At 41.0% G+C, this 25,416-nt stretch overlaps 1 protein-coding gene across 1 annotated transcript; it reads right to left on the bottom strand.

Annotated features, from left to right (window-relative positions):
- Nucleotides 1–446: 446 nt before the first annotated feature.
- Nucleotides 447–25,291, bottom strand: MCHR2 (melanin concentrating hormone receptor 2). The gene is given in 6 exon segments (XM_081530875.1): nt 447–789; nt 4,882–5,001; nt 7,966–8,160; nt 13,124–13,327; nt 15,051–15,056; nt 25,110–25,291. Coding segments are annotated over 6 exon segments (1,050 nt in total).
- Nucleotides 25,292–25,416: the final 125 nt, after the last annotated feature.

Below are 25,416 nucleotides of genomic sequence, written 5' to 3'. Positions count from 1 at the left end.
TTGTCCCACCCTCTCCTTCCCCGGCTGTATCCAAAGTCTGTTCATTACATCTGTGTCTCTACTCCTGCTGTGCAAATAGGTTCAACAGTACCTTAAAAAACTAGGAAATAAAACTACCATATGACCCAGGAATCTCACTACTGGGCATATACCCTAAGAAACCATAACTGAAAAAGACACATGTATGCCAGTGTTCATAGCAGCACTATTAACAATAGCTAGGACATAGAAGCAAACTAAATGTTCATCAGCAGATGAATGGATAAAGAAGTTGTGGTACACAGATACAATGGAATATTACTCAGTCATTAAAAGGATGCATTTGAGTCAGTTCTAATGAGGTGGATGAAGCTGGAGTCTGTTATACAGAGTGAAGTAAGTCAGAAAGAGAAAAACAAGTTTTGTATATTAACATATATATACAGAATCTAAAAAAATGGTACTGTCTAGACTTTTATGATCCATGTACTCTCCTCAAAGCTCTGTTTCAAGATGTTTTCCATATTGTTGATTTCCTTCTCAGTCACTCTTCTTTGTGCTTGAGACAGGCGTTTCTGGCAATTTCCACTCAGCAGGGTGTAGAGAAAAGGGTTGATGCTACTGCTGGCATAGCTGAGACAAATGGAGAGGTAATATCTCAGATAGAAAGCCAGTGAGGGCTGCTCCACCTGTAAGTTCACCAGTTGCATCACGTGATAGGGGGTGACACTCAGGATAAAGACCACCACTAGCACCAGCACCACCGTGGTCAGCTTCATCCCTCTCTCCCTTGGAACACTGGGATTGTAGCTGTAGAGGAGAAGTTTGGAAAGACAGAACATAACCATAGAAATTATGGCCAATTATTTCCCAGAATGCTTTGGACAGTCCATAATAGCTCTGCAGTGAAATGCAAAGCTCATTTTTCTTCCTACTTATTCAGAGTACTGTAGAAATACCCTTTTTCATCCCGTTAAAAATTTCCCTGATTTTTCAAAGCTGGAGAATTTTGAGAAACAAAATAAATAACATAGGCCTTAATTATAATCCAAAGTATCAAATAAAGATGTATGAATCTACATTGATATAAATAATTGAATAAGATGTGGGAGAAGAGACAAATCTTCTTTACAGAAAAATTCCAAACAATATATATAGATATTCCCCTTTCCAGGAGTCCAAGGTTAATCCTCACCCTCCTTCTTTTCCCTTTGAGGGTAGACTATACTTAATGACTCATTTTCAAATAATAGAATAGAGGAAGAGATAAATACTAATTTTGTTTCAGAGAAGCCTGGCAAATACTACCTTAACCAGGTGATCAAGATTAACATCAACAGAGCTGTCGTGTAGGTATCACACACCCCCTGACATGTTGTGAGGAGAAGACTTCTCCTAAAATACATAACTAAAGTCTAATCATGATATACTATCAGTCAAACCCAGACTGGGGGACATTCTACAGGATACCTACTCAAGTACTTACTTAAGATTATCAAGGTTATGAAAAACAAGGAGAGACCAGAGGAGACAACTAAATGCAGTGTGATCTCCTGGATTGAGTCTTGGAGCAGAAAGAGGACTTTAATGGTAAAACTGGTGCAGTTCAATACAGGATAGGGTTTAGTTAATATACCAATGCTATTTTCTTTGTTTTGACAAATGCTTCATTCAGTTCAGTTCAGTTCAGTTGCTTGGTCATGTCCGACTCTTTGCGACCCCATGAATCACAGCACACCAGGCCTCCCTGTCCATCACCAACTCCCAGAGTTTACCCAAACCCATGTCCATTGAGTTGGTGATGCCATCCAACCATCTCATCCTCTGTCGTCCCCCTCTCCTCCTGCCCCCAATCCTTCCCAGCATCAGGGTCTTTTCCAATGAGTCAACCCTTCACATGAGGTGGCCAAAGTATTGGAGTTTCAGCTTCAACATCAGTCCTTCCAATGAACACCCAGGACCGATCTCCTTTAGGATGGACTGGTTGGATCTCCTTGCAGTCCAAGGGATTCTCGAGTCTTCTCCAACACCACAGTTCAAAAGCATCAATTCTTCGGCGCTCAGCTTTCTTCACCGTCCAACTCTCACATCCATACATGACCACTGGAAAAACCACAGCCTTGACTAGACGGACCTTTGTTGGCAAAGTAATGTCTCTGCTTTTAAATATTCTTTCTAGGTTGGTCATAACCTTCCTTCCAAGGAGTAAGCATCTTTTAATTTCATGGCTGCAATCACCATTAGCAGTGATTTTGGAGGCCAAAAAAATAAAGTCTGACACTGTTTCCACTGTTTCCCCATCTATTTCCCATGAAGTGATGGGACCAAATGCCATGATCTTAGTTTTCTGAACATTGAGCTTTAAGCCAACTTTTTCACTCTCCTCTTTCACTTTCATCAAGAGACTCTTTAGTTCTTCTTCACTTTCTGCCATAAGGGTGGTATCATCTGCATATCTGAGGTTATTGATATTTCTCCCGGCAATCTTGATTCCAGCTTGTGTTTATTCCAGCCCCGCGTTTCTCATGATGTACTCTGCATATAAATTAAATAAGCAGGGTGACAATATACAGCCTTGATGTACTCCTTTTCCTATTTGGAACCAGTCTGTTGTTCCATGTCCAGCTCTAACTGTTGCTTCCTGACCTGCATACAGGTTTCTCAAGAGACAGGTCAGATGGTCTGGTACTCCCATCTCTTTCAGAATTTTCCACAGTTTATTGTGATCCACACAGTCAAAGGCTTTGGCATAGTCAATAAAGCAGAAATAGATGTTTTTCTGGAACTCTCTTGCTTTTTTGATGATCCAGCGGATATTGGCAATTTCATCTCTGGTTCCTCTGCCTTTTCTAAAACCAGCTTGAACATCTGGAAGTTCACGGTTCAAGTATTGCTGAAGCCTGGCTTGGAGAATTTTGAGCATTACTTTACCAGCGTGTGAGATGAGTGCAATTGTGAGGTAGTTTGAGCATTCTTTGGCATTGCCTTTCTTTGGGCTTGGAATGAAAACTGACCTTTTCCAGTCCTGTGGCCACTGCTGAGTTTTCCAGATTTGCTGGCATATTGAGTGCAGCACTTTCACAGCATCATCTTTGAGGATATGAAATAGCTCAACCTCCAGTAGCTTTGTTCGTAGTGATGCTTTCTAAGGCCCATTTGACTTCACATTCCAGGATGTCTGGCTCTAGGTGAGTGATCACACCATCATGATTATCTGGGTCAAATGCATCATGGTAAGATGTTAAGGGGAAAACTGGGTGAGGAATATATGGGAACTCTCTGTACTATTTTTGCAACTTTTCTGTAAATTTAAATTTATTCTAAAATTAAAAAATACTTAAAATTTCCAAATTTTGTTCTAAAATTAAAAAATACTTAAAATTTCCAAATTTTGTTCTAAAATTAAAAAATACTTAAAATTTCCAAATTTTGTCCTGTTCTGTCACATTTAGACATCTCATAGAGATTTCTCTGGGATATGACTGAAACAGATGAATAAACCTGGAGAATATTATAAAATAAAAGCATGGAAGCTGAAAGCCATTCTAAGATAGTGACTCGTCTGCAGCTCATCAGAGTAGGCACCATTATTCCTCTAACTTATTGCATCCGAAGGATAACTGGACAGTATGAACTTTGTTTCATAAGATGCTCTTAACATTTCTGAGAAAAGTGTTATGAGCAAAGTGATCTGATTTGGAGAACTGTTTTAAAACAGCTTGAGTATCCTCTCCAGCTGTCAATGTCATAATATTCCATATGCTTCCGTTTCAACCTTTTCACCAACTCAGCTCCCCATGATACATTTAGAAACTATTTTTTTCCCTATAACTGTGGCTGCTTCCTATTCCCATTCTAAATAGACTACTTTAAAAATAATATAATATATCCAAAGAATTTAAAGAAATCAATAAAAATGTCATGGGCCAATATACCACCTAAACCTCTGGTATCAGATTCTGCCACAAATTTTGACTAATGGTGGTAAAATTGTTCACATATTCTTTTTTAAAAAAAATCTTCACCATGTTATGTATCGTGTATGGGGAAACCCAGCAACTTGTCTTTTCAAAAGAAATACAATGATACATTCTAAAGACAAATTTTAATAATGATCTTTAACCTAACATATAATCACTGACTCATTTGAACAACTTGATATATACAATTTCAGTGGAAAATAATTTAGATATATTCATGTAGCTTTAGAGATAATTTTATTTAAAGGTGGACTTCCCCAGTGGTTCAGTGGTAAAGAATCCACCTGCCAATGCAGGAGATGTGGGTTTGATCCCTGGATTGGAAAGATCTCCTGGAGAAGGAAATGGCAACCTATTCCAGTATTCTTGCCTGGAAAATTCCATGGACAGAAGAAGCCTGGTGGCTATATAGTCCATGGGGTCACAAAAGAGCCAGACACAACTTAGTTACTAAATGACAAACAACAACAAACATTTAAAGATCCTTCCTAAGTTTATTGTCTTTAGGTAAGTTTTTGGTTTTATTTAGTCCTAATTGACTTTATCTTAGTATTCAAATATTAATGAAATCCTGCTTCTCTACACTAAAAACGTCACATAAATGAAAAGGCTATAAATTATACGCAGTATTTAGGATCTATGTACACAAGTCTGCAAAATGTACAAATAAAACATGTAAATAACAGTGCTGATGACAAACATACATTTTTATGAAACCATTACATCATTAATTTCAATATTTATCACTGAGAGATCCTCAAATAGCTGCTTCAGAACATGACTTATTTTCTGAAAATGTTACATAGACATTAATGCCCATATGTCTGAGCTTGGCATGTTTCAAGTGACTGTTGCTTAAGTTTCTTTTGTAGATATCTTAGATTTCTGAATTATTCTTTTAACAAATAAAGCATACACTTACTGTCTGGCTTCCTTATTCTGTTGATACATGTCCCAAGTATAGCATAAAATTAAAATATAGCACATCAAAATCAAGGGCAAAGGGAAAAAGAAACTTGTTATCATCAAATACAGAGTATACCTATAAAATGAGAGAGGACATGACTGTCACATTCACAATGCTAGAGCTGACTTTCATGGTTTATGATTCTCTGATTTTTCAGGGCCCAGAATAACAGTGCTTGGAGCAAAAGTTAAGGATCTCTGGGTCCTTTCACATCCAGAGGTGTGAAGTTATGCTTTTCGTTATTCACAGACAATGACTCTTCCTTCGCCAGCCCTTCTCAGCAGCCAACACTACTGAGTACAGAACTAGTGAGGGTGCTTATTATTGTTATTATATTTAGTGTTATTAACGACAAGAGGCCACAGGTGGCATTTGTTCTGTAGCAGGCGCTGTTCTGGGTGCTTTACTTATTTTAACCCACTGAATCTGTGCATCCCCATGAATACAATGCCAGTAGCATCTTCATGTTGCAGAAGAGGAAACTAAGGCACAGGTTACTAGCTGAATAAATTGGGTGACTTGCCTAAGGTTACTCACATAGTAAGTGGCAGAGGTGAGATTTGAACCCAGTGGTAACCGAGGCTCCAGATGGCCTCTCAGTGGGCACCCAGGAGGTTGGGTGTGCATGCTTACTTGCTCAGTCTTTCTGACTCTTGTGACAGCATGCCCTGTAGCCTGCCAGGCTCCTCTGTCCACGGGATTCTCCAGGCAAGATTACTGGAGTGGGCTGCCATTCCCTTCTCCAGGGGAATCTTCTCTACCGAAGGATTGAACCCAGGTCTCCTGCAGATTCTTTATCTTCTGAGCCACCAGGGAAGCCCCAGGAGGACCTGTTGTCAAATCAGCTATTATGTCCCGATTCTCCACCAGGGAGAGCTCTTGTGTGCGCCAACTCCGTTTCTGCATAGACACCGGGAGTCCTTCCTGGCAGAACTCTGGTGTCCTGCACTGCATGCTGTGCTTAGTTGCTCAGTCATGTCCGACTCTTTGTGACCCCATGGATTGTAGCCCTCCAGGCTCCTCTCTCCATACTCCAGGCAAGAATACTGGAGTGGGTTGCCATGCCCTCCTCCAGGGGATCTTCCTGACCCAGGGTTCAAACCCAGGTCTCCCACATTACAGGCAGATTCTTTACTATCTGAGCCACCAACGAAGCCCAAGAACACTGGAGTGGATAACTTATCCTTTCTCCAGGGGATCTTCCCGACCCAGGAATTGAACAGGGTCTCCTGCATTGCAGGCGGATTCTTTACTGGCTGAGCTACCAGGGAGGCCCGGGAAGAAGGCAACCCGGATTGGGTGGGTGTGGACAGGGTGGCAGAGAAAGAGCTCTGGGACCACAGGGCTTCTGAACATAGCACACTAGTCCCAGCCTTTTGTTCATCTTGAGGACTTAATTCTGAGAGAAACAATAGAGGCCTCAGAATGACCTCAGAATGTCCCTTACCATAACCAACATTAAGGAGCAGAAACAGCTGTAGGTGCAAAATAGTCTTTGTTTATTTGACACAGGCCAAAGTCTTGTAGTCATACGGTGAGCTTCAGGTCCTCCCCTCCTTTTAGACAGGTGGGGGCCCAGGTTAATCTATCAGCCCACCATGATTAAACATCACTTCACCTTGAGATGGGCTGATGGTTTCTGTCTGTGAGTGGAGCCAGTGCTGGTGTGAGAAATAGCAAATAAACAATCATGGTGTTAATTTGACTGTTGCACTCCTCTGGAGATTTCTTACTGCTGGATTCTTGGCCTTGTCAGGCCTCTGGCTCCATCCCTTCTGGGCTGTGTCTATATGATGCAGAAATGACTCATCTATTTGACAAGTGATGGCATAGGAAAAAGGAATCTGCCGGGCCGACTTGCCATAATGTATGTAAAAATACCAGCACGATACCTGGCCCTTAGCAGGAGATCGAAACATTTTAGTTAGGGGTTCCAAATGCTCTGTTGAAAGTTTCAACTAGAAAAATTTTGACCTAGGTTTGATCCCTGTTCTAGGGAAATCCCACATACTTTGGAGCAACTAAACCTGCTAGCCTCAACTACTGAGCCCTTGTGCGTCTAGAGCCCATGCTCCTCAGTGAGAAGCCACCGCAATGAGAAGCCTGTGCACCGCACTTACAGAGTAGCCCCCACTCTCTGCAACTAAAGAAAGCCCGTGTGCAGCAACAAAGACCCAGCACAGCCAAAAATAAATACATGAATCAATAAAAAATTAAAACATAAGAAGTGCCTGTGTTGGTTGCTATACTGGTTTCCTAGAACTGCCTGTAACAAATTACCACACACTGGATGGCTTAAAATGACAGAAATTTGTCTCTCAGTTCTGGAAGCTGGAAGTCTTAAATCAAAGTGTTGGCAGAGTTGTTCCTTTTTGAGGTTTTGAGCATGTGGTCTCCCAGCCTCCCTGGAGTTATATGGTCATGCCTGGTGTTCCTGGCTTACAGACACATCACTCCAATCCCTGCCTCTGTCTTCACCTGCATGCTCTCTGAGTGTCTCTGTAAATCTTCCTCTCCTTATCAGGCCTCAGTCATTGTATTTAGGGCCCACCCTAATCCAGTAAGATGTCATCTCAAATTGATCATATCTGCAAAGACCCCATTTCTATGTAAGATCATATCTACAAGTGCTGAGAATTAGGACTCGGATAGATCTTTTCCAGGAACCCAACCAAACTCCAGCTGCATGTTGATAAGGTTTGAGTCTCAGAACTCTAGACCCTTTTGTGATGTCCACCTGTTCCTTGATTGCTGTGTTCCCACTGAACCTGGTTTCCATGGATCTTTAAAATGCATATTTAAATATAATTGCACCCATTGAGGTTACATGATTAAGTGCAAAATTTTTTTCTAAAGGTTACCCTATCCTTAAAAATCAAACTATCAACTTGATGGTGGGAAGCAGAGAACTTAAGTGGAGAGACTGGCCCGGAGAGGCTCCCCAAGGACACTCTGTGTGGCTGCTCACATGTTCACAAGGAGGATGAAGCACTTCACAACTTAATTCAACTCTATTTTTCTTAAGTTTTAACAACCTACCAGAGTACATCGTCAGGGGATGTTAAATCAAAAGCACAACTCTCAGCGCCGTCTTTAAATTTGATGACCTTCGAGTAGACCCAGACAGGCAACACCAGAATGAAGGAAGATGCCCAGAGGCCCAGACTGATGCATATTGTCTTGTACCTGGTTCTGCAGCTTGTCAGTCGAAATGGCTGGACGAGAGCCAAGTACCTGCAAAGTCAGTGGAGAAGGGTTTGGGAACAATCAATAAAAGCACTGAGCTCCAAGGATGAAAGGTTCATGACAAGAGTAAATTATTAGTATTATGATCCCCCCTGAAGCACACCTCTATCAGGGTGAAAGAAAGTTATATTTTTAAAGAGCTGGCCGGTACTTGTAGAGAAAACAATTCTTGACCCTGTAAGTCTGAATAAACCACTCACTGATACACAGTAGTCACTTCCATAAAGACCCTGAAAATGGTACAGTTCTGCCATGCATACTTTTTTAGGTTTGCTGACCCTTTTATATTTATTTATTTATTTGGCTGTGCTGGGTTTTAGCTGTGGTCTTAGTTGTGGCACATGGGATGTGGCATGCGAGATCTTCAGTTGCGGCATATGGGATTGAGTTCCCTGACTAGGGATCGAACCCTGGCCCCCTGTGTTGGGAGCATGGAGTCTCAGCCACTGGGACCACCAGGGAAGTCCCACAACCTTTTTCTTTACAAAGGTGCTTCCCTTGTGCAGGAGGCTCTGGAAAACTGTCTCTGAACGAGGGTAGGGAGATTCCCTCCAGGTGGGAGTGGCCTACTTCCCAGGAGGGCTTACGGATGTAGGACAGGAAGAAGGAAGGAGTGATGGCTGGTGGGAGGATCCCCAGCAGCATGTGGTTTGGGCACTTGGGACAGACATCCTGCTTAGATGGCATTAGAGTCAGGGCCAAAGGCTCTTAGAGGTTCAGGTCACAGAACTAACAGTGAGAATAATCAAACATGACTAGTACAGACAATGCAAATCCCTCAGAGAAATGAAGCTTGAGGCTGATGGGGGTGCGGAAATGGACTAATTTCATGGGGAAAGGGTTCTCTTTTTCTTTTTTTCCCCATTTTGACCCAGAAAAAAAGATAATCATTAATTAGACTTGAAAATCCTGATAGAGCAAACACGTTTGGTCCTCCAGCAAACCCAAGAATAATTTTTCAGAGACAAGCTAAAGCATGAAAAAGAGAGCTCAGATCCAGAGGAGGGGATTTGAGAAAGCATAGTTTTGAGGGGGCTGGAGGCTATAGGAAAGCAGGATTAGTGGACATTCAATAAATGTGAAATATGGTCTATGGTCCATTAATTTTCTCCAAGATTTTGTAGAGCTACTTAATGAAGATTTATGAAAATGGAAAAGTCTCTGTCTCCTCGCTTTTCAATTTTGCACTCAGTTAAGGAAGCCCTTGGCATGCAGGGACAGGCTTGTGGCCCCAGGTACCTCAGCCACCCCTCCTTCCCCACACTGCACCTGCGTTACCGGTCACCTGTCACTAAGGAGACAAAGTCCCCTTCCCTCCCTGCTGAGGAAGGGAATAGGTAGTGATTGTACAGCAGCCCCACCATCTTTCTGTCTGGGATTAAAGACAATGGAGTCATGGCATCAATGGGTTAGGGAATCGTCTCTGATGACCTTCCCCGCTGAAAACCCTTCAATGTCTTTTCTTTGCCTTTCAGATAAAATTCAGAATTCTCACCATGACTCTTGAGGTCTTCTCCACCTGGCCTTCCTGTCACTCAGGCTGAAGTTTGTGCCCGTCTCTGGCCTTCCCTCAAGTTCTTTTTCAGTACCAGGTACCTGCTACTCAGCCCATCTGGCAGGACCTGCCTCTAGTTCCTCCTGCCTTTCCTGATCCCCATTAGGTCTCCCTCTTGGTGAAGCTTCCCCTGACTACTCACTCTATACGAGGGCCCATGACTATAAATTTGGATTTTAGGGGACTCTACTTTTCCTTACTAGGATGTATCATTTTGTGGAAATATTAATACACATTTACCCATGTGACTTTTCACTGAATGTCTGTCTGCACCTCTGGAATGGAAGCACCATGAAGGCAGGGGCCTTGGCTATTAGTTTAACGCTGCTGTTTCTCATGTGTCTTGCATGGTTCCTGGCATAGGGTCCATGCTCATTAAATATCTGTTAAATGAATGAATAGGGAATTTTGGCTTCTATTTACTGACTTGGCTGTTGTTCCAGAAAATTTAATTAAAAAAGTAGCCACTAACAAAAGTCTAGGTAGCTTTCACCTGGAGGCAAATATTTTTAATATTTTGGGTGTTGAAAATTTTTTTCATATGGCTTTAAAGGTAGGAACCACTATTAAAATATTTCACATACTTTGCAATTATTAACTAATCAGAGAAAGGAAAATGAAAGAGTTTGGGAAAACACTTGATATTTATGGTCTACTAAATTGGAGATCAAACCAGTCAACCCTAAAGGAAGTCAACTGTGAATATCCATTGGAAGGACTGATGCTGAAGCTGAAGCTCCAACACTTTGGCCACCTGATGCAAAGAGCTGACTCATTGGAAAAGACACTGATGCTGGGAAAAATTGAGGGCAGGAGGAGAAGAGGAGAGAGGACAAGATGGTTGGATAGCATCGCTGACTCAATGGACGTGAGTTTAATCAAACTCCAGGAGATGGTTAAGGACAGACAAACCTGCCATGCTGCAGTCCATAGGGTCACAAAGAGTCGGACATGGACTTAAGGAGTGAAAAAATTGAAAATTAAAAAAAAGTATAAATAATACCACATACTGATGCACTGACATTTAGTTTTGGTATTACAGAGAAAATTTCATTTCTGTTTTAGAAAATTACACATTTTCTTGAATTTTTATGAATTTAGTAGAGTTAGAACTACAAGAAATTCCAGAGGCTGGGAAAAAAGTTCAGTGTTACAAAATCTTCATTTGTCTCTGGCTATGTGATCCTCTGGGAGAAAGATAAAGGCCTGAGTGTCTTTATTTGAAAGTAAAATTTTAGCATTTTGTGGCCATAAGGTTAAAAAAAAATACATGCTATTCAATTGTGTAAGATACACACGCACACATATACACACTCAGAAAAACCCTGTGAAGATTAGGAAATGTTCTGTGGTCTGTTCTAAGGCAGACAATGTGCTTTCACTTTATTTGCAGTAAGAGGTTTACAGAAGAGGTTCAGTTTCCCCTCTTAAAAGAAAAAGCCAATACTCTTCTGCCTTCACGGTATGTATGTGGTATAAAGAAGCTTTTATTCTGCTGAGAATGAGATCACAACAGTGAGGCTTGTATTTTAAGCTGCTTCTCTGCAGTGGTTCCTGCCCTGCACAGGGCCCTGGCCCTGGTGTTGGAACCCTAAACTTATCAGGCTTTATCTACACACTGTGAGCTTTGGTGGCATCAGCTGAACTAACCAGATCTACCTACCTAGCATGTAGATTAAAACATGTGATGTTAATTATAAGTTGAGAAGTATACTCTACACATTTTGAGAATTCTTTTGTAGAAAAGCAGCAGGATTAAAAAAATGCATTAAACATTACCATCATTGTTCATGCCCGAATAATAATGATCCAGCAAATTTGATTTATATGAACGCTGCACCTCCTTTGTTCAGCCATCTGATGAACTGCTCATCACTTCCCAACCCTAAAAGGTCCTGTTGGAAAGGTCAAAGAGGCAGAGCTCAAGAAAGAGTCTTCCATGGACTCAGAGAAATTTAAGGCTAACATTCATTCATTTATAATAGCATTTGAGTGCCCATATGCCAGGCACTGTTACACAGACACTCGGAATGTACTAGTGATCAAAGACCCTGCTTTTGTGTAATTCACATTTGATGGGTGGGGGAAGCTAGACAATAAACAACATACATTTATCTCTGTATACCAAGGAAATTAAAGTCTGTAATATGTTTAAAGCAAGAGAGAAAGAAAAAGTAGATCAGAGCAAGAGGGACTTAGTGTGCTGGGTTGGGACTCGGGTAGAAAGAAGGTGGATGGAGATTTTACATGGGTTTTTCTCTGAGTAGGCATATTGCTGTTGTGCTTTTCACTGTTGTCTTCAGGATTTGTTTCTGTTTGGTGCATGCTGCTAAGACCTGGTGTGAAAGTCCATACCATCTAGATGCCGCAGGGAACATCCTAACATCCTAGCTCACATGCTTCCTAAAAGAAGCCAGATGGTGAGGTAGTTGCCAGCTACCTGCCATCTCTAGAGTTGGACAGCCTGTCTCTGAACTGGGCTTCACCACTCACTGGCTCCACAAACATCTCACCATCACCATCATCTCCTTGAGTAACATTAGCTTACAAGTTTGGTAAACATGGCTATGACATGTTCTGGGATTGTTGTTCAGTTGCTAAGTCAGGTCCAACTCTTGGCAACCCCATGGACTGCAGCAGTCCAGGCTTCCCTGTTCTTCACTATCTCCCCAAGTTTGCTCAAATTCATATCCATTGAGCTGGTGATACAATCTAATCATCTCATCCTCTGCTGTTCTCTTCTCCTTTTGCCTTCAATCAATGTTCCGGGATATGTCTGATGATGTAAAATGGCAGCATTTGCATTAATTGATCCTAACAGTGAGTGCAAAGGATGGTCTTCTTGTAACTGACTTCTCTTCATAGCCGTAAAGGAGCCCTCTACCCCATGTATTCTCTAAAGCTGCTAGGTGATAACAAAGGTATGTGAGATGTGGAACTTACCAGAAAGAACCCTGAACAGGGAGTGAGGAGAGCCACTTCAGTTCTCAGCTCTGCCACTGACTCTGTGTGTCTTTAGCCGTTGCCTTTACTTCTCAGGACTTTGGTTTCCTTCTTGCAATAATGATGGGCAGGAGTGGGGGGAGTGAATTCATTCTGGTTTCTAGTATTTCATGATTTTGTGGGCTTTTTTCTTGCAGTCAATTGTAAATAAAACTGAGTTGGAGAGAATGATTGGGGAAGAGGAAATGTTCAGTGTTTTAAGTTTTCCATTAAAAAATGGACCTCTGTGAAAGTTGGAAAAATATTAACTGATTTGTCCTACAATGAAACAAATGAATGGAGAGCATCTTTGCTATTACAAACCAGCTCTGATGTTGCTGAAATTGGGATGACCTTGGGGAAGTACAGGAACCTCTAAAGTAGGTTGAGCTATTTCAGAATCTCTTCACTTACCTGTCCACACTCATTACAGTCATGATGGCACTACAGGCAAACTGGTTGCAGATATCCAGGGATGTGACAATACTGCAGAGAGGCCCCCCAAACATCCACTGTCCTCCTCGGGCCCACTAGGAAATAAGAAATGGCATTCTAATGGTGTGGACCAGATCAGCCACGGCCAGGATGCAGATAAAAATGTCAGGAATCGTTTTTTTCCTGGACCCAAAAGACATGGAGGGAAACTGAAGATTGACCTTGAGAGGGCACACCTTCAGTTTATGCCATCTGTTAACAGATTTTTCAATTGCTAAACTTAAGTTTAAAAGTTAAAAGGAAACCACAACATATGCACATATGAATGCCTTGTCTTGTGTATATTCAAATGTTTTAAACTATTTGTTTGATAACTGCCTGCCGTGGCTTAAAAATATGTCCACAAATTCTTTGCTATTGCTTTCAGGAGAGCGTGGCCTAATTCTCTCCCTTTGAGAGTGGGTTGAACTTAGTAACTCACTTTTAGTGAATAGGATGTGGTGGAATTGACAGTATGACATTGGAAATTTGGACATAAAGGCATGGAGGGGCTTCCTCCTTGCTATCTCTTGGATCACTTTCTCTGGGGGAAGCCAGCTGCCATCTTGTGAGATAATTCAAGTATCACAATAAAGAGGTCCACGTGGAAAGGAACTGAGGCCTCCTGCCAACAACCAGCACCAGCATGCCAGATCTGTAAGGGAGCTACCTGGGAATGGATGCTCCAGTCCCAGCCAAGCCTTTGGATAGTCATCTAAAGCTGCACAGCTCAACTGCAACAGCAAGAGAGACCCTGAGCCAGAGTCACCCAGCTAGGCTGCTCTTGTGTGAGATAACAAATGTTGATTGTTTTAAGCCACTGGTTTTTTTTTTTTAATATAACATAACCACGTTTATTTAAGAATGCATTCCAATAGCAAATGGCAAAGCTCAACAGTGCAAAATTGAAATTATTTTTGCACCAACATAATAATTTTACACATGGTAATACATATGTTTCAGTGCTACTGTCTCAATTTTTCCCACCCTCTCCTTCCCCTGCTGTATCCATTAGTCCATTCTCTATGTCTGCGTCTCCACTGCTGCCTCAAAGATAGGTTCATCAGTACCATCTTTCTAGATTCCATGTATGATATCTGTCTTTCTCTTTCTGATTTACTTCACTCTGTATAATACGCTCTAAGTTCATCCATAGATAGATAGAACAAAACTTCTTTATTCATTAATCTGTCAATGGACATCTAGATTGCTTCCATGTCCTGGCTGTTGTAAATAGTGCTGCAATGAACATTGGAGTACATGTGTCTTTTTCAGTTATGGTTTCTTCAAGGTATATGCCCCATAGTGGGATTGTTGTCATATGGTAGTTTTATTCCTAGTTTTTTAAAGAGTCTCCATACTGTTCTCCATAGTAAGCCACTAAGTTTTGAAGTCATTTCTACATAGCAACAAATTATACCAACTCTAAACTCACAAAAGATTGTCTTTACCTATCCCTCGCATCAAATACCTGGTTCCAAATAGGGAAAGGAGAACGTCAAGGCTGTATATTGTCACCCTGCTTATTTAACTTATATGCAGAGTACATCATGAGAAACGCTGGGCTGGAGGAAGCACAAGCTGGAATCAAGATTGCCGGGAGAAATATCAATAACCTCAGATATGCAGATGACACCACACTTTGGCAGAAAGTGAAGAAGAACTAAAGAGCCTCTTGATGAAAGTGAGAGAGGAGAGTGAAAAAGTTGGCTTAAAGCTCAGCATTCAGAAAACTAAGATCATGGCATATGGTCCCACCACTTCATGGGAAATAGATGGGGAAACAGTGGAAACAGTGGCTGACTTTATTTTTTTTGGCTCTAAAATCACTGCAGATGGTGATTGCAGCCATGAAATTAAAAGACACTTGCTCCTTGGAAGGAAAGTTATGACCAACCTAGACAGCATATTAAAAAGCAGAGACATTACTTTGTCTAGTCAAGGCTATGGTTTTTCCAGTAGTCATGTTTGGATGTGAGAGTTGCTATTGACACTGTCTATAGCAAAAGAGAATTCTGAAGCAAGTGATATATTTATCTGGTCATAGATACTAGGACAACAAGTATAACAGATTCTATTATTGCTTTTTTTTTTTTTTTTTACTGAAATTAACAACATACAAATTAAAAGTAATTAAATAGGAATGGTGTATTTTCTAAGTATATAACTTGTATTCTCTTTTTAGGTCTAATTAATCTTCAGATTTCCTGTTGTCAGACTTCATTAGATTTCTGTTTCTTACAAGTCAAACATTTAAAATAAAAAGATGTAAACCAATGATCATTTCAGCTAACATGTTTTCCCTATGGTTAATATGGCTGTGTCTAAATATGATGATAAAGTATACCACCATACTATGCAATAAATGATATTGTTGTTGTTCAGTCACTCAGTAGTGCCCAACTCTTTGCCACCCCATGGACTGCAGCACACCAGGCTTCCCTGTCCTTCACTGTCTCCCAGAGTTTGCTCAAACTCATGTCCATTGAGTCAAGGATGCCATCCAACCATCTCATCCTCTGTCACCCTCTTTTCTTGCCTTCAGTCTTTTCCAGCATCAGGGTCATTTCCAGTGAGTCGATTCTTCACATCAGTTGGCCAAAGGATTGGAGCTTCAGCTTCAGCATCAGTCCTTCCAGTGAATATTCAGGGTTGATTTCCTTTATGATTGACTGGTTTGATCTCCTTGCAGTCCAAGGGACTCTCAAGAGTCTTCTCCAGTACCACAATTTGAAAGAATCAATTCTTTGGTGCTCAGCCTTCTTTATTATCTAGCTCTCACATCCATACATGATTACTGGAAAAACCATAGCTTTGACTATATGGACCTTTATTGGCAAAGTAATGTCTCTGCTTTTTAATACACTGTCTAGGTTTATCATAGCTTTTCTTCCAAGGAGCATGTATCTTTTAATTTCATGACTGCAGTCATGATATAGTTGTTACAAATCATACTTTGGAGGATATTTAATCATATGGGAAAATGAAAATGAAAATGTTAGTTGCTCAGTCATGTCTGACTGTTTTCGACCCAATGGACTGTAGCCCAATAGGCTCCTCTGTCCTTGGGACTTCCCAGGCAGGAATATTGGAGTGGATTGCCATTCCCTCCTCCAGGGATCTTCCCAACCCAGGGATCTAACCTGGGTCTCCTGCATTTCAGGCAGATTCTTTACTGTCTGAGCCACAGGGAAGCCCAAATGGGAAAATACTTATTGAGTAAAAAAAAAAAAAGCATCAAATATGTAACTAGTTATGACCCCCAAATTATTTGAATATTAGCTTAAAAGTACTCTGAAATAGTATGTCTGAGTAATCACAGTAATTATCTGTTTGGTAGTAGTTGTATGATTGATTTTGAATCATTCTTTATATGTTTAATGTATAAGAGAAGTTCTATTAAAGACACGTTTTCTTTTTGCAGCCAGAAATAACCATATATCAGTTCAGTTCAGTTGCTCAATTGTGTCCAACTCTTTGTGACCCCATGGACTGCAGCACACCAGGCCTCCCTGTCTATCACCAACTCCCAGAGTTTGCTCAAACTCATGTCCATTGAGTCGGTGATGCCATCCAACCATCTCATCCTCTGTCATCCCCTTCTTCTCCTGCTTTCAATCTTTCCCAGCATCAGGGTCTTTTCAAATGAGTCAGTTCTTTGAATCAGGTGGCCAAAGTATTGGAGTTTTAGCTTCAACATCAGTCCTTCCAATGACTATTCAGGACTGGTACTGGCTGGATCTCCTTGCAGTCCAAGGGACTCTCAAGAGTCTTCTCCAATACTATAGTTCAAAAGCATCAGTGCTTCGGCACTCAGCTTTCTTTATAGTCCAACTCTCACATCCATACATGACTACTGGAAAAACCATAGCTTTGACTAGACAGACCTTTGTTGGAAAAGTAATGTCTCTGCTTTTTAATATGCTGTCTAGGTTGGTCATAGCTTTCCTTCCAAGGAGCAAGTGTCTTTTAATTTCATGGCTCCAGTCACCATCTGCAGTGATTTTGGAGCCCCCCAAAATAAAGTCTGTCACTGTTTCCACTGTTTCCCCATCTATTTCCCATGAAGTGATGGGACCAGATGCCATGATCTTAGTTTCCTGAATGTTGAGTCTTAAGCCAACTTTTTCACTCTCCTCTTTCACTTTCATCAAGAGGCTCTTTAGTTCTTCTTCACTTTCTACCATAAGGGTGGTGTCATCTGCATACCTGAGGTTATTGATATTTCTCCTGGCAATCTTGATTCCAGCTTGTGCTTCCTCCAGCCCAGCGTTTCTCATGATGTACTCTGCATATAAGTTAAATAAGCAGGGTGACAATATACAGCCTTGACGTACTCCTTTCCCAATTTGGAACCAGTCTGTTGTTCAATGTCTAGTTTTAACTGTTGCTTCTTGACCTGCATAAGATTTCTCAGGAGGCAAGGTGGTCTGGTATTCCCATCTCTTTCAGAATTTTCTGCAGTTTTTTGTGATCCACAGAGTCAAAGGCTTTGGCACAGTCAATAAAGCAGAAGTCAATGTTTTTCTGGAACTCTCTTGCTTTTTTGATGATCCAGCGGATATTGGCAATTTCATCTCTGGTTCCTCTGCCTTTTCTAAACTTGAACATCTGGAATTTCATGGTTCACATACTGTTGAAGCCTGGCTTGGAGAATTTTGAACATTACTTTACTAGCTTGTGAGATGAGTGCAATTGTGTGGTAGTTTGAGCATTCATTGGCATTGCCTTTCTTTGGGATTGGAGTGAAAACTGACCTTTTCCAGTCCTGTGGCCACTGCTGAGAATTCTGTGTATTCTTGCCACCTCTTCTTAATATCTTCTGCCTCTGCTTAGGTCCACACCTTCTCTGTCCTTTATTGTGCCCATCTTTGCATGAAATGTTCCCTTGGTATCTCTAATTTTCTTGAAGAGATCTCTAGTCTTTCCCATTCTGCTGTTTTTCTCTATATCTTTGCATTGATCACTGAGGAAGTCTTTCTTATCTCTCCTTGCTGTTCTTTGGAACTCTGCAATCAAATGGGTATATCTTTCCTTTTCTCCTTTGCCTTTCATTTATCTTCTTTTTGTAGCTATTTGTAAGGCCTTCTCAGACAACCATTCTGCCTTTTTGCATTTCTTTTTCTTTAGGATGGTCTTGATCACTGCCTCCTGTACAATGTCACGAACCTCCGTCCATAGTTCTTCAGGCGCTTTCTCTATCAGATCTAATCCCTTGAATCTATTTGTCACTTCCAGTGTATAAACGTAAGGGATTTGATTTAGGTCATACCTGAATGGTCTAGTGGTTTTCCCTACTTTCTTCAATTTAAATCTGATTTTGGCAATAAGGAGTTCATAATCTGAGCACATATATGCAATAGGTTAAATAAAACCAAAAAAGCATTTAACACCACACATGTAGGATGATGCTTTGCTGATCAGCTTATTCTGCCCTTTATTTCCAGGTCTCCTTGCTAACTGGCATTTGGTTTATTTGGCCAATAGGAAGCACTGTTGGAGGGAAATTGCAGGGTGAGAAGAGAGGATAGGCGGGGTATTTCTTTCCCCTTTGTGTTGTTGGCATCTGTGGCATTGGCTGCCTCCCTCTCATGGCTCCACCTCCTCCCCTGCAGACTCTGTTCCTTGGGCCAGATCCCACTGTGGTTGCAGTCCCCATCAGGCATCCCACATTTCCAGGATTTGTTAAGCCACTTTTTTTCCCCTCCATCCAGCCTAGGGCCAGGAGAGGGGTGGTGGCCTTGGGGTAGGTAGCTTCCTAATTTTGTTTATCTCTGAGTTGCCTCACCAGTCCCTGTTTGGCATTTAACTCTCGTTGAATTAAATTCCTATTGTGAGTGTAAAAATTAATAAACTGAAACCTCAATTAAAATGGAGTCAGAGGGCCAGAAGGGGATGCTCTCACGTTCTGCAGTAGCAGAGCTTGAAGAGAAGAAAGACTTCCTCTTCTTGCCTGGCAAAAGCTTAGCTAATGAGAGACTGCTCTTCCCCTATTGGATGGGTCTTGCCCGTGTCTTGCCATAGCTGCAGATCCCAAATTGCTGTACTTTGGTGAGCCCGAGTAAACTCCACTTTTGCTGGAAGAATAACTAGCAGTCCATTTGTTTTGAGGTCAGCATGAGCCAACTCCAATGGATTAGCAGTGATTTCATAAAGAGCTGTGCTGAAAAAGAATTTTGAGTCCTCACACAAGCACTAGGAAAGGACAGACCTGTGTGATTAGAGATGACTGCCAAAGATGGGAGAGTTTAGAGCAGAGTGACATATTTGCTAACTCTGCATAAAGAGAACCTAATTGGAAATTCTAGTTTCATTTCTGTGCCTTCATTTATTGTGTCCTTGGGGAAGACATTCAACCCCTTTAGGTTCCAGAGTTGTCTTGATGCATTGGAACATAGCAACGAGGGTCTCCAGCCATCTTTCCAGTTCATTTAAACAGATGTGGCTGTGAGGTTTGTAGCATCTAAACATATCGTTATGGGTGCAGCATGGGTGTGGGTCAACCTCAACAACAGCTTACATATGGCTGATACTCCGAGAGCAGGAGAGGGATGGGTCAGAGGGTGGCTTTAGTTATTATTTCAGCTGAGTGGGAAAAAGGAGGAGGCTTGTTTTAAGCATTTCCCATCTTTGTCTTAGCAACTGGAATTCCATCACTGGGCCATTAGTATTCCTTCAGGAACACTCACTATCCTTCTTGTAACCTCTGTGTAAAATGTAGACATCACCGGGGGGAGGTGGTTAAAAAGTAAGATGTTTCAGTAATTCATGATTAAGTGTAAATTAGTTGACTTGACAGCCAGTAGAGGGCAGGGGATGACAGAATGGGAACATTTTATTTATAGGGAGACAGAGCATCCTTGAGAGAGTCTCTGCCCACTGGGTAACAGAACGTCAGTAGACAGGAGAAGGATGTGTTCAGGATGTTGAGGGTGGTGGGGGAGGACTGTGGAGAAAAATGGTGTCTCCTTTATCGAAGTAGTTCCCAAGGATCCACTGTGTCTATGGAGAATAGTTGAGTAATGGGGCTGAGTTCATAAGTCCCTCTCCCAAGAATAAAAGGGGAAAGTCTTCTGTTATAATTGGCCCAATTTTCCTCCTACATTTTTAAATCTGGCTCCCTTTTGACCTGCTATAAATTTAAAATATGACAGACCAATAGTGATCTGGCCTTATTACTTTATAGTTACACTCCTAAAGCACAAATCAATTCGTTTTTAAGAAAGCCACATTAGATATCTTATTCCAGAAGCTCCATCTTCTTTAAATCTATTATTTTCATACACGTTTGTAGTCTTCCATTGGCAAAGTCAGAAGTTAGGTTATTTCTTGGTTGCTAGTGTCACTAATGATCTGACTATTCTATTCATTCTCTTCTGATACAGTATTTATCATAAATGAGAAAGTCCTAAATCTTTAAGTGTAGTACTACTAATATTAAAAACTACAGTGAGCTGTAGTCTTTAATTGAGCTATCTTCTGTTAAAAAGGTAACAAATAAAACATCATGGCAAAGCATGATTAAAAACATTAGTGCAAATTGCCTTAAAAATTTTGGAGATTAACAAAAAGTGTTAAATTTTAAGCCAAAAATATTAAACTTAATTTACTTTCAAATGACTTTGGACTGATTGATAAATTTTTGAAGAAGAGTTTGCAATGAAAAATATTAACAATTTAGCAATAAAAATAAAAACTAAGTTGCCTTCAAATGATTTTTGAACAAGTAAAAGATTTATTTTAAAAGCTCTATTAATATATATCTTCTCACATGCTGTCTATAAAATGGTGATGATATGAAGAAGTAATAGATTTTTCACAATCATTGCAAATAGTTTGTAAGGATGACAGCTCAGGTTTTCCTTCTTTCCCTCTTTTTTTTTTCAGTTTAATGGCAGTTTACTTACTACTGAGAATCTGTTTCTAGGAATTACAGCTCAATATTGACTTTAAGAAGAGTTCACATTCCAAATTTCTTCTTCTTGCCAGATTGGTCTCCATGTGAGTGGATGGAATCAGGTCCATTGTCTATTGGTGTAATTTGAGAGGGACCAAGAAATTTCTCTGGCTCCAAATATTTCTTGAATTGCTTGTCACGGGGCCTGAATTTCACTTGAGTCTTTGCAAATAAAAATTATCTGTAAAAATGCAACCATTTCTGGAGGACTAACACCTTATAAGAATTTGGTTTCTCAACTGTGGGACTAAGGCTCCAGAGGCAAGAGGCACACAATTTGTATCCTTAGGAGTGAGTGAAAGTTGCTCAGTCATGTCTGACTCTGTGATCCCCATGGACTATTCAGTCCATGGAATTCTCCAGGCCAGAATATTGGAGTGGGTAGCCTTTCCTTTCTCCAAGGGATCTTCCCAAACCCAAGGATTGAACCTAGGTCTCCCGCATTGCAGGCGGATTATTTACCAGCAGAGCAACTAGGGAAGCCTAAGAATATTGGAGTGGGTAGTCTATCCCTTTTCCAGCGGATCTTCCCCACCTAGGAACTGAACCTAGGGTCTCCTCATTGCAGGCGGATTCTTTACCAGCTGAGCTACCAGGGAATCTTTAGGACAGGATGGCAGAAATTCTGAGGGGCGTGAGGCAAGATGGAAGGAGAAGTGATCAGGTGCAACAAGCAAACAGAGTGAGCTGGAAACCACCCGCACCAGATCTCTATTAACTTTCTTTCATTTAAAAAATTTTATTTATTTACTTATTTTTGGCTGTGCTGGGTCTTTGTTGCTTTGCTCAGATTTCCTCTAGTTGCAGGGAGCGGGGGCTACTGTTCATTGTGGTGCTCAGGTTACTCAAAGTGGCTTCTCTTGTTGCAGAGCATGGGCTCTAGGGCTCCTGAGCTTCAGTAGTTGTGGTGTACCAGCTTGGTGGTTGCAGCTCGTGGGCTCTAGAGTGTGGTTCAGTAGTTGTGGTACATGGGCTTAGTTGCCCCGAGCCAGGTGGCATCTTCTGGGACCAGGGATCAAACCTGTGTCCCCTGCATTAGCAGGCAGATTCTTATCCACTGTACCACCAGAAAAGTCCTCTGCCTATTAACTTTCTACTCCATGCTATGGCCTCCTTAAAGTTTTCTGAGGCTAGTTGATTACTTTCTTCTCCTTTCCTGGAACTTGTTATTTGAACCACCTTTCCCTCTCCCATTTGATTGTTTTTAATACCTTGTATTATTTTTCAAATGGGTTCATGTATTTGAATCTTATCTCCTCCACTAAATCGTGAACTTTTAGAGACAGATGCTGCCGTGTTTCTTTGGTATTTACATAACACTTATAAAAGTTCTGGGCATGCAACAGGTATTTAGTAATACATATTGAGTTGAACTGCTTCCAGAACTTGAGAAATAATTTTAAATGCTTGATATTCACAAATGGTTTTACAGGACACAATAAGGAATGCCTGAATTTATTAGAAGTAGAAGTCCAGTATACCAAATAAACCTTCAATTATGGATGATATAAAAATACCATTGATATACAATAGTTAACTACAGAGATAATGACAATAAAAATTTGAAAGTGCCCTGGCTAATGAGAAGCCGAATGGGGAAAGTGACTAGTGATGGGCTTTCTTAGGGATCGTGTCATTCGTATTACCATCCCGAGGGCGGCCCTTGTTTTCAGTTGGTCCTGTGAGGATTCTTCCATGCACAAGGGAAATTCAACCATCTTTCTCTAGTTTTTATGATAGTTTTGATGATTTGTTTCATGTGCACTGCCTGCTTACTAAGTCCCTTCAGTTGTGTCTGACTCTTTGCAACCCTATAGACTAACTCTCCAGGCTCCTCTGTTCATGGGATTCTTCAGGCAAGAATACTGGAGTGAGGTTGCCATTTCCTTCTCCAGTTTGATGTCATTAATGTGGACTCAATAGCCTGGAATTTGGAATCATGGGATCTGAATTCAAGTGCCAGGACTGTTACTTTATAGCTGTGTGACGCTAGATAGGTTCTTTTCCCTCCTGAGCCTTTTTCTTCAAATGAGTATAATAATAATACTACTGCTGTTTGGGGGGAGTAAATGAGTTTATAACGTGCTTTGTAGTGTAACGTACTACACAAAAGTTTGTTGTAGTCATGTGTTATTATAATGCTGAAAACACCTTTTTGGTAGAAATCTAGAATGTGGTTTTTTAAAAAAATAATTTTATTTATTTAATTTTGGCTGTGCTGCGTCTTCAAGTGGGGCTACTTTTTGTTGTGGTGCACTGGCTTCTCATTGTGGTGCCTTTTCTTGTTGTGGAGAACAGGCTCTAGGATGTGCGGACTTCAGTAGTCGCAGGACGTGGGCTCAGTCTTTGCGGTTCCTGGGCTCTAGAGCACAGGCTCAATAGTTGTGACACGTGGGCTTCGTTGCTCCACAGCATGTGATATCTTCCCCAACCAGGGATGGAACCCATGTCTGCTGCATTGGCAGGTGGATTCTTTACCACTGAGGCACAAGGGAAGCCCTAAAATTGTTTTATAATATATAAATAAGGACAAAAAGATTGAAGGCGGGAGGAAAAGGGGACGACAGAGGATGAGATGGTTGGATGCCATCACCAACTCAATGGACATGAGTTTGAGTAAACTCCGGGAGTTGATGATGGACAGGGAGGCCTGGCGTGCTGCAGTCCATGGGGTCACAAAGAGTTGGACATGTCTGAGCAACTGAACTGAACTGAGGACAAAAGTCTTTTAAAGTGGTGGCTATAAGCATGATCAGAGACCAGGACAAAAAAGTTTTAACATCTTGTATGTATCAAAACAAGTAAAATTTAAAAGTGAAAATAATCAGTAGAGCAAAGATGATCATGTAATAATGCGGCATGTGTATACAAACTCTAAATCCATTTTCTGAAGCTGGTAGAAAACAAGTGCAGTGGTCCCTCTATATCCACAAGGGATCATTTCCAGGACAGCCACTGCCCCCACCCCCTATACCAACATCCGAAGATGCTCAAGTCCCTTACATAAAATGGTGCCGTGTTCTTTATAACCAACACACATTCTCCCTAATACATTAAATCATCTCTAGATTACTTATAGTACCTAATACTATGAAAATACTATGTAAACAGGGTTAAATACAATGTAAATGCTATGGAAATAGCTGCCAGAGCACGGTCAATTAAAGTTTTGCTTTTTTGGAACTTTCTGGAATTTTTTTCAAGATATTTTTGAAATTGCTTGAATCTGCAGGTGTGGAACCAGCAGATACTGAGCCCATGGATACCGGGGGCCAACTGTAACTTGTTCTTCATGCTCCAAGTTAAACCTTGTGCTCTAGGTTTGAGAGGAAGCAGGAAATTAGCTGAATTAGGTGGGGGTTGTGACAGAAAGGCAGGAGGTAATAGGCAGCAAATGCCTCTCAGCTTGGCCCACACTGGGGTGGTCTGTATTGTGGGGAACAGCCCGCCATGCATGACTGACTAAATGTTTGGGTGATTGGGGTAGACTCTTTCTCTTGCCCAAATTAGTGCAGAAGAGTCTCTTTTACCAGCCAAACCAGATCAGCCTCTTAGGATAACTCTTATTGCCAGAAAATAAAATAGTTGCCTTGAAATAGTTTCGATCCTTGCCCGAGCTCTGCTGCCTGAGATTCTGAGTTAACTTGTTTGGGGGAGAAACTGTGTATTAGGATTTTTAAAAGCTCCATCATGGTTCTAATGTGTGGCTAAGAATAAGAATTGCTGCTCTAAAAATTGACTGACTCAGCAGTCAGCATTGGCCTAGGTTTTTTCATTTTGAAATCTATGACTCAGCATTTACTTGATGAAAATATTTACATGATGAAAATGTCTATAGATCCTCTTTAAGTATCTTAAACATATGTTTCCAAAATCTGATTTCATTAGGGAAAATTCTACAAGGGAGAAAGGATTCATTTAGGAAGTATAGAACGGAGTTAATTATGGAAAAGAAAAAGAAGCCCTTACCTTATTGTAGTGAACACAATGAGGATATTGCCAACCAGCCCTGTTGAACAGAGAATCCCAACCATGGAAGGAAGGATGACAGTATCCACCATGCTGAGGGTTTGATAAGCAAACTCTCCATTCCATGATTTGTTCAAAAGTTCAGCAGAGGTGTCACAACAAGATGAGTGAAGTAAATTCATTGTCCATGAACTCCTAGTAGTTAAAGCTGTGAAGAAATAGGATGTGATTTATTTAATGAAATTTTGAGGTAATTCCTTCCATACAAGTTTTTGTTAATTCCAAAAATATTTATTAGGGCTTTCTT

Source organism: Giraffa tippelskirchi, chromosome 9, assembly GCF_054371585.1.
Source record: "Giraffa tippelskirchi isolate mGirTip1 chromosome 9, T2T-mGirTip1v1.2.pri, whole genome shotgun sequence".
NCBI lineage: Eukaryota > Metazoa > Chordata > Mammalia > Artiodactyla > Giraffidae > Giraffa > Giraffa tippelskirchi.
Note: the sequence above shows the minus strand (reverse complement) of the source record. Positions and strands in the feature narration are given on the sequence as shown.